Here is a 10,074-nt window from a genome sequence, read left to right on the forward strand (position 1 = left end):
CCAAAACCTCAAACTGGCATAAAGCGCGACGGCGATGGCTTCACACAGTTTAATTGGATGAAAATAAAAGACAAATGATCTACGGCATACAAAGAAAAGGTTTATTGTGTTAAAAAGGTGGAAACAACAAGGTTGGACTTTTTTCTTTTGCGGTCTACTTGTGGCGGCTTCCTCTGCGCTTCATGGCGGCCGTGCACTGAGGACAGTACCACTTCCCTTTGGGCGCCTCACTAAGACCCACACAGCCATAGTGGAACCACTCGATGGGACACTAAAAGACACGACAGCGCAAGTTAGCATACGTCGGCACAAGCCAGAAACTTAAATGTGACTTACATCTGTGTTGTCGCAGCCGACCATTTCCCCGTACGACACCTGCAAACAAAAAAACTGTCAGCGTCGCTTGTCGCAGCAGGACAAGATGGCGGCATCGAACCTGGTTACAGATGCAGTAGCGCGGCTCATTGGGGTCATAAGTCCAGTCCACTTGGCTATTGGGCTCGGCCTCAGGCAGCACAGACACCTGCTGGGAAAGTTCCTGGGCCAACGCCGACGAGGACGAACAGGACGACAGCGAGGAGGAGGATGACGATGAAGACGACTGATGGTTGGAAGACTTGACGCTGCTTCTGGAAAACATCACTTAGGATTAACATGGCCGCTTTGCGTCCATCACCACAAGAAAGAAATCTTTAACATCAAAATGCTGTTACGCATTTTGCAAATTGCTCACTTTGGTATCGTGGCTACAACAGTGACGCGCTCTTACTTGGACTTGCGGCCTCGGGAGTCAGAGGTGGTAGCGGCCACGGCGGCGGCAGGGGTGAGCGTCTGCGTGAGCGTGGATGCCAATGCGGAAGACGGGTACGGCGAGGTCTCACGTGACAAGGAAAAGTCTCGACTGAGCTGGAAGTCGTTGTTCTTGATGGCCTCGTAGCTCGCTTTCAGACTGGACGTCCTGCGACCCTCCTTCATCTGGACACGCACACATTTTTCCACCTTTGACCTCAACATTTAGATGTTAGATGCACTACCTAAGCCAGTGGTTCTCAAATGGGGGCACTTGAAGGTATGCCAAGGGGTACGTGGGATTTTAAAAAATATTTTCAAAATAGCAATAATTCTAAAATCCTTTATAAATATATTTATTGAATAATACTTCAACAAAATATGAATGTAAGTTCATAAACTGTGAAAAGAAATGCAACAATGCAATATTTAGTGTTGACAGCTAGATTTTTTGTGGACATGTTCCATAAATATTGATGTTAGATTTCTTTTTTTGTGAAGAAATGTTTAGAATGAAGTTGATGAATCCAGATGGATCTCTATTACAATCCCCAAAGAGGGCTCTTTAAGTTGATGATTACTTCTATGTGGAGAAATCTGCATTTGTAATTGAATCAATTGTTTAATTTTTCAACAAGTTTTTTGTTATTTTTATATCTTTTTTTCCAACTAGTTCAAGAAAAAACACTACAAATGAGCAATATTTTGCACTGTTATACAATTTAGTAAATCAGAAACTGATGACATAGTGCTGTATTTTACTTCTTTATCTCTTTTTTTTCAACCAAAAATGCTTTGCTCTGATTAGGGGGTACTTGAATTCAAAAAAGGTTCCTCTGGGGGTACATCACTGAAAAAAGGTTGAGAACCACTGACCTAAGCATTCACCTGACCTCACCTGAGCAGTGGCCTGTACGGCTTGAGCGGCCGCCATGGTGATGGCACCGGCCCCCGCCCCAGGGCCGGCAGGCAGTGAGCTGAGACTGTAGGAGGTCAAAGGTTGTGAGGAGTTGACGCTGTAAATGTTGTTCGCAGAGGATGACATGCTGTTGCTGCTGCGACAACCTGCACAAGATACAAAGTACAGATGAGCAGCCAATGCAGTGGCCACCTTTTCATTTGCGCACGTGTCATCACCTGGCGTGTTCTCTTTTGAGGCGTCTGAGGTCAGCGTAGAAAGCAGAGCTTCGGACTTGAACTTCTTCTCGGGAACATGTTCTGTCGTGTGGTGTGTTGTGGCGCTGTACTTCCGCTCTGTTGCCATGGAAACAGGTTGTCAATAACCCAAGCCAAAGACTTGGATTATGTTCCAAAAGTAAGACTCACTTTCGACGGTGGCATGTGAGTGGGCATGGTGGTTGTTGACAGGCTGAGATGGACTGTCCATCTCCAAAGATCCTGAAAAACAACAGAACAAGGAGTGACGACAAAAGAAAAGGAAGTGACAAGTATGCAGCATGGCAGTCTCAGTGACTCACGTCTTTCCAGAATCTCTGTGATGCCGGCGTTGTCGGCCTCCAGCTCCATCTTGAACTTGGCCAGTTCTTGGTCTAGTTTGCGCAGGTGCCGGTCCACCTGACAAGACACAAAAGGGGCAAGAGTGACATCTAGTGGTGTCAGACAAAACTACACAACTATTCTACACGTGTTGTAAATAATGTCCCGCTATCATTTCCAGATGTGGGAAACGTGTCAGCACTAAATCGTATTTATTATTTCAGGGTTACGCAGGTATCAGCAAAACTAATTTAATTATTTTTAATGCCACTTAAAACCAATTCAATGCCCATGTCCTACTGCACATAGCTATAACATATAGTCAAAAGCTTTGTTGTGTATATTTGAGGGTCCACCACCCCCTCCATGACAGAGACAGTATCTACTTTATTGCTTTAGGTTGTGGCTTTTATTCAACTTCAAAAATGTGATTTTATTCAACTGTAAAAAATTGCTATCAGACAGAGAATATTTCATTTCTAATATTTGTTTTTAGAGAACATGGAGACTTAAAAATGTACATTCCAATCACAATGCTAAAATATACGAGAAATACAAGTTTATTGCATTTGAAAAGGGTATACTTGCCTAATTATTATTATGCACATTAAAGCAGCAGTGTCAAAACTCATTTTAGCTCAGGGCCGCATGGATAAAAATCTTTTTCCACGTGGGCCGGAGGGGTAAAATCACGCCATAATAACTTAAAAATATAACTACAACAACTCCACATTGTTTTCTTTGGCCCAAAATAGAACAAGGACATCCTGAAAATGTACATATCAAAAATAATCCTCTTGACACTACAAGTTGGTAAAAAAAATTCAGAGGAAAAAAATTGGTGCAGTTTCAAAAACACCACTAGGAACACAATGAAATTAAGACTTAATCTTAGTGTTTCTACAAACTAATTAAACTTTAGGTCACAGCCCATCTATGGTTGAACAAAAACAAAATGAGGCATAAATAAAAACATTCCCAAGTAGTCGGGGTTCAATCCCGGGCTCGGGATCTTTCTGTGTGGAGTTTGCATGTTCTCCCCGTGACTGCGTGGGTTCCCTCCGGGTACTCCGGCTTCCTCCCACCTCCAAAGACATGCACCTGGGGATAGGCCCCTCCCACCTCCAAAGACATGCACCTGGGGATAGGTTGATTGGCAACACTAAATTGGCCCTAGTGTGTGTGAATGTGAGTGTGAATGTTGTCTATCTGTGTTGGCCCTGCGACGAGGTGGCGACTTGTCCAGGGTGTACGCTGCCTTCCGCCCGATTGTAGCTGAGATAGGCGCCAGCGCCCCCCTCGAACCCAAAGGGAATAAGCGGCAGGAAATGGATGGATGGATGGAAATAAAAACGCTTATGTATCAACTACCTCATTTGTCATTTCCATTGATGACTTTCTTTAAATTTGCACAGAAGAGAATCATTTTCACAGAACTAATTCAATTGTGCAGTGTCTCATGCAGCATTTTAAGTGACGTTATCAATTGTATATTTTACCCGTTTGTTTTATATTGGGTCGAGGGGGAGGAGTCGCAGCCCCACTTTACCGTGTACCTCTTGCTTGGTATACTTACTCGTCTTAACCTGCTTGCCTAACAGAATTGCTATTGCAACATCCATTGGACACTTGTGGAACAGCAGTTTCTTTGATTTAAAAATGCAGCTCAATTTTACACTTCGCAAACTCATCTCGTGGGCCAGATTGAACCTGGGCCGCGTGTTTGACATCCCTTCATTAGAGGTTAACTTGCTCTCAAAATTCTATTGACAATAATTCGTAAGCAAATATATCGTCTAGCAAAATGTCTTACTTCCGCAGGCCTACCGTTAACTGGTACCTGTTAAGCTAAAGTTAAAGTACCAATGATTGTCACACACACACACTAGGGGTGGCGAAATTTGTCCTCTGCATTTGATCCATCCCCTTGTAAACCCCCTGGGACGTGAGGGGAGCAGTGGGCAGCAGCGGTGCCGCGGCCGGGAATTATTTCTGGTGATTTAACCCCAAATTCCATTCCTTGATGCTGAGTGCCAAGCAGGGAGGTAATGGCTCCCATTTTATAGTCTTTGGTGTGACTTGGCCGGGGTTTGAACTCGCAACCTACCGTTCTCAGGGTGGACACTAACCACTAGGCCACTGTCTTTAACCGCCCACTTGTGAATAGCTAATACCTTTTGTGAGTTCACTGAATTAAATATTTTTTCAATATTAATAATTAATGCTTAAAAGTAATGATTTCATTACTTTTAATGCTTTTCTATGACCGGTGTGGAAACCCTTTGCCTAATAATATTTAAAGTAACAATTGAATTATTTCACTAAATGTTTGTATTTAATTTGAGCATTACTAGTCCAAAGACATGCACCTGGGGATAGGTTGATTGGCAACACTAAATTGGCCCTAGTGTGAATGTTGTCTGTCAATCTGTGTTGGCCCTGCGAGGAGATGGCGACTTGTCCAGGGTGTACCCCGCCTTCTGCCCAATTGTACCTGAGATAGGCACCAGCGATCCCAAAGGGAATAAGCGGTAGAAAATGGATGGATAGTTGTTACTTACCAGATCATAAATCTGATTGGCCAACTGGACTTTCTCATCTGCGTCTTCCAGAGCTTTGTAATAATCCTACCCAAAAAACAAACATCTGAATATTTGACTTGTCAAGGCCTTCAATGAATCGCCTAACCTTTTTAATGACCTCCATCTGCTCCTCTCGCCACTCTGGCTTGTTCTTCTTGGCGTTGATGAAGAAGTCGACCACTTTCTGCTCCAGTTGGTCTGTAGCGTCTGCAAATGTTACAATTAACATAAATGCCGCAAAACAAATAAACCATACAAGCCAATGGCATTAAATTAAACACATTGGGGTCATAAATAATATCATTATTGAAGCTGAGTGATGACACGTTGATTGTGTTTAAAAACAACTGTACTTTAATTACAGCAGTGATTTTCAACCACTGTGCCGCGGCACACTAAGATATTGTCTGGTGTGCCATGGGAAATTATGAAACTTCCCCTTATTGGTCCAAAAAACATTTTTTGCAAATTTATAATCATAATAATGTGCCATTGTCTAGTGCCTGTGCTGTCTTGAGCTTGGCAGGGTAATCTTGTAATACTCCATATCAGTAGGTGGCAGCAGGTAGTTCATTGCGTTGTCAGAACGCGTCAAGGATGATTTGTCGTGATCCCAATATGCAGAGCACAGCTGGAGACAGCCTGCAGGTAAAAAGGTATGTAGTGCTTAAACCAAAAATCAACAAAAAGGCAAGTCCCGGCGAGGAAAAGGCACTGAAGCATAGGGATGGCTATGTAAAACAAAAGTACAACTGAAGTGGCTACAAAGTCAACAAAAACAGAATGCTGGACAACAGCAAAAACTTACAGCGTGTGGAGCAAAGATGGCGTCCACAAAGTACATCCGTACTTGACATGACAATCAACAATGTCCCCACAAAGAAGGATGGCCTATGCACAACTTAAATAGTTTTGATTGCGAAAACAAAGCAGGTTAGGGAAATAGCACTCAAAAGAAGGCGTAAAGCTGCTACAGGAGAACACCAACAAAACAGGAAATGTCACCAAAATAACAGCGTAAGACAGGAACTAAAGCATGAAACACCGGAAACAACAATAAACTCAAAATAAGGCCAACCTGGTGAAGTTTCATTTTTCAACCGTTTCTGCTGGTGGTGTGCCTTCTTATTTTTATTTATGAAAACAATGTGCCTTGGCTTGAAAAAGGTTGAAAAACACTAGTCTAGTGCCTGTGCTGTCTAGAGCTTGGCAGGGTAATCTTGTAATGCTCCATATCAGTAGGTGGCAGCAGGTAGGTCATTGCGTTGTCGGAACGCGTCAAGGATGATTTGTTGTGATCCCAATATGCAGAGCACAGCTGGAAACAGCCTGCAGGTAAAAAGGTACGTAGCGCTTAAACCACAAATCAACAAAAAGGTAAGTCCCGGCGAGGAAAAGGCACTGAAGCATAGGGGATGGCTATGTAAAACAAAAGCAAAACTGAAGTGGCTACAAAGTCAACAAAAACAGAATGCTGGACGACAGCAAAAACTTACAGCGTGCGGAGCAAAAACTGTGTCCACAAAGTACATCCGTACTTGACATGACAATCAACAATGTCCCCACAAAGAAGGATGGCCTACGCACAACTTAAATAGTTTTGATTGCGAAAACAAAGCAGGTTCGGGAGATAGCACTCAAAAGAAGGCGTGAAGCTGCTACAGGAGAACACCAACAAAACAGGAAATGTCACCAAAATAACACCGCAAGACAGGAACTAAAGCATGTTGTAAGCATTTCACCAATCTTGCGCACTTTGCAAATTATACGTCGTTTCCATTGTGCGCAAGAAATTTGCATATCGCAAGACGAAATTTTGTTTGAAAATAGCGCGCCCGTGCAAATGGATGGTTTGAGGATGGCTGAAGAAGAATTTGCGGAATTCTGCACAGAAAGCTACATCGAACAGAAGAACAGCAGCAAAACAGTCTCCCAACACTGTGTAGATGGCATCAAGGGTTAGGGTTAGTAGCCAGAACTTCCAACACAATAGATATATAGCTGGAAGCAATTTCCGAAATTGCCAAAAATATTGTGCATTATACAAATTTGCGCCCATTGATTTGCAAAATGTGCACCACACATTATTCAAATATATAGCTGAAAGCAACCGCATTTTGCAAATTGCTCCCATTGAAATTGTGCTTACAACAATGACACGCAGAAAACAACAATAAACTCAAAATAAGGCCAGACAACCTGGTGGAGTTTCATTGTTCTAACCTTTTCTGCTGGTGGTGTGCCGCCGTATTTTTTTTATGAAAAAAATGTGCCTTGGCTGAAAAAAGGTTGAAAGACACTGAATTACAGGATGCCTTTAGAGGAGGTGCCATGGGTGCTGATGTTTGAGTGCGATTTCCTGTCAAGTTCGGTTGACTGGTGACACAACGTGCTAGCTTGATAGTACGTAGCAATACATTTATTGGACTAGTTTCGACATGATTATGTTGGGAGTTTAGTAGCAGTGGTGTTGTCCTCGTTGTTCATGCTGCACGTACTTTGGACCTGCAGGTCCATCTCTCGCATTTCCGTGAACCTGTCGCGAAGGTCCATGGGAAGCTGCTCGATCACTGCACACCAAGAAAAAAAAACGGTTATCGTGCTAGCTCGGCTAGGCTACATGTCAGACAGACACGCGCCGGCATATCAAACACATTTAGTGCACAAAATACTTGTTTGGCACCTCGGCCGGCTCCTAACAGTCAGATACTCACTCTCGAGATAATCTTCCAGGTACAACATAGCGTCAAATTTAAGGTTTAACGTGTTTAATGATACAAAAAATGTCTTTCAAGATGGCGCCGTCAGCCGTTGTCCTGCTCAGAAAAAATAGTTGGGAATGTGAGGTCAGAGTAGTGACGCACACGCCAGTCCGCGCGGTGATTGGTCTAAAAGGAAAGAGGCGTGAACTTTTGGTGAGCGTAGCACTGGGGCATCATGGGACTTGTAGTTTAAATGTACAGTAGAGCGGCGCTTCTCAACGTTTTTTCAGTGTTGTACCCCCTGTGAACATTTTTTTAATTCAAGTACCCCCTAATCAGAGCAAAGCATTTTTGGTTGAAAAAAGGAGATAAAGAAGTAAAATACAGCACTATGTAATCAGTTTCTGATTTATTAAATTGTATAACAGTGCAAAAATATTGCTCATTTGTAGTGATCTTTCTTGAACTATTTGGAAAAAAATATATAAAAATAACTAAAAACTTGTTGAAAAATAAACAAGTGATTCAATTATAAATAAAGATTTCTACACATAGAAGTAATCATCAACTTAAAGTGTCCTCTTTGGGGATTGTAATAGAGATCCATCTGGATTCATGAACTTAACTCTAAACATTCCTTTAACATCAAGATTTATGGAACATGTCCACAAAAAATCTAGCTGTCAACACTGAATATTTTTTTCACAGTTTATGAACTTACATTCGTATTTTGTTGAAATATGAATACATTAGAGCAGTGGTTCTCAAATGGAGGTACGCACACCCCTGGGGGTACTTGAAGGTATGCCAAGGGGTACGTGAGATTTTTTTTTAAATATTCTAAAAATAACAACAATTCAAAAATTATTTATAAATATATTTATTGAATAATACTTCAACAAAATAAGCTGTGAAAAAAAATACAACAATGCAATGTTCAGTGTTGACGGCTCGATTTATTTTGTGGACATGTTCCATAAATATTGATGTGAAAGATTTATTTTTTTGTGAAGAAATGTGTAGAATTAAGTTCATGAATCCAGATGGTTCTTTATTACAATCCCCAATAAGTGTCCATGAAAGGGCATTTTATGACTTTTTTAAAATTTGAATATGTGATATGGTATGATTTTATTTTAATGATTTTATTGCATGATTTTTGTATCTCTTTAATTTAGGTAGCCAGGGACTGCAGATGGAAATTAGCTATTTAGCTATAATCTGGTAGAGCAGTGTTTTTCAACCACTGTGCCGCGGCACTTGTGTGCCGTGAGATACAGTCTGGTTTGCTGTGGGAGATTATCTAATTTCACCTATTTGGGTTACAAATATGTTTTGCAAACCAGTAATTATAGTCTGCAAATGATGTGTTGTTGTTGAGTTTCTGTACTGTCTGGAGATCGGCAGACTTACCACGTTATACTCTTCCATATCAGTAGGTGGCAGCCGGTAGCTAATTGCTTTGTAGATGTCGGAGGCAGCGTGCACGTAAAAAGGTGTCTAATGCTTAAACCAAAAATAAACAAAAGGCAAGTGCCCCTAAGAAAAGGCATTGAAGCCTATAGGGAAGGCTATGCAAAACAACACTAAAACTGAACTGGCTACAAAGTAAACAACAACAGATTGCTGGACGATAGCAAAGACTTACTGTGGGGCAAAGACGGCGTCCACAATGTACATCCGATCATGACAATCAACAATGTCCCCACAAAGAAGGATAACAACAACAGAAAAATGTTTGACTGCTAAAACAAAGTAGATGCGGGAAATATCACTCAAAGGAAGACATGAAACTACTACAGGAAAATACCAAAAAAACAGGAAAATCCACCAAAATAGGAGCGCAAGACAAGAACAAAAACACTACACACAGCAAAAAAGTGAAAATAAGTCAGGGTGTGATGTGACAGGTGGTGACAGTACACCTACTTTGAGACAAGAGCTATAGTCATGCATGCTTGGTTATGGTTTGAAGTAACATCCAACAATTGCGACAACGACTTTTTACCGTCAACTGAGTTTTGTTTTTTAAGCATTTCTGCTGGTGGTGTGCCTCCGCATTTTTTCAAAGCAAAAAATGTGCCTTGGCTCAAATAAGGTTGAAAAACCCTGTGGTACGGAACATATCTGTCTTTGAACTTAATGTTTCTGTGCATTGTCCCTTTAAATAAAGACTTAAAAAAAATAAGGGGGGGCACTTTAAGTTGATGATTACTTCTATGTGTAGAAATGTTTATTTATAATTGAATCACTTGTTTATTCTTCAACAAGTTTTTAATTATTTTTAATCTTTTTTCCCAAAAAGTTTGATTTGATTTAAAACTACCAGATCTCATCCAACTCAAGACTGCCCAAATGATTTATAAAGCAAGTCAAGATTTACTTCCAACAGGGTTACAGAGAAGATTTTTACAAAGAGAAGGGAATTATAATTTAAGAGGAGAACTACTTTTTAAGATCCAATATTGTAGAACAACACAGAAAGGAATGAGTATAACAATAGC

General features: G+C 41.2%; 1 protein-coding gene across 4 annotated transcripts; it reads right to left on the reverse strand.

Annotated features, from left to right (window-relative positions):
* Positions 1–87: 87 nt before the first annotated feature.
* ing3 (inhibitor of growth family, member 3) lies at positions 88–7,743 on the reverse strand. 4 transcript variants are annotated; one of them, XM_061912091.1, is made up of 12 exons: positions 7,583–7,743; positions 7,367–7,438; positions 4,975–5,075; positions 4,848–4,913; positions 2,268–2,364; positions 2,116–2,187; positions 1,927–2,043; positions 1,688–1,854; positions 770–975; positions 437–629; positions 337–375; positions 88–271 (listed from the first exon to the last, which is right to left on the reverse strand). In XM_061912091.1, exons 1-12 carry the CDS (start codon positions 7,608–7,610, stop codon positions 155–157), a joined length of 1,275 nt encoding a protein of 424 aa, XP_061768075.1. In that variant the 5' UTR covers positions 7,611–7,743; the 3' UTR covers positions 88–154. The 4 variants fall into 4 exon arrangements, with proteins under 4 accessions (XP_061768075.1, XP_061768074.1, XP_061768073.1 ...); XM_061912090.1 differs by having other exon boundaries at positions 437–626; positions 770–999; XM_061912089.1 differs by having other exon boundaries at positions 770–999.
* Positions 7,744–10,074: the final 2,331 nt, after the last annotated feature.

This window comes from Nerophis ophidion, linkage group LG10 (assembly GCF_033978795.1).
Source record: "Nerophis ophidion isolate RoL-2023_Sa linkage group LG10, RoL_Noph_v1.0, whole genome shotgun sequence".
Lineage (NCBI taxonomy): Eukaryota > Metazoa > Chordata > Actinopteri > Syngnathiformes > Syngnathidae > Nerophis > Nerophis ophidion.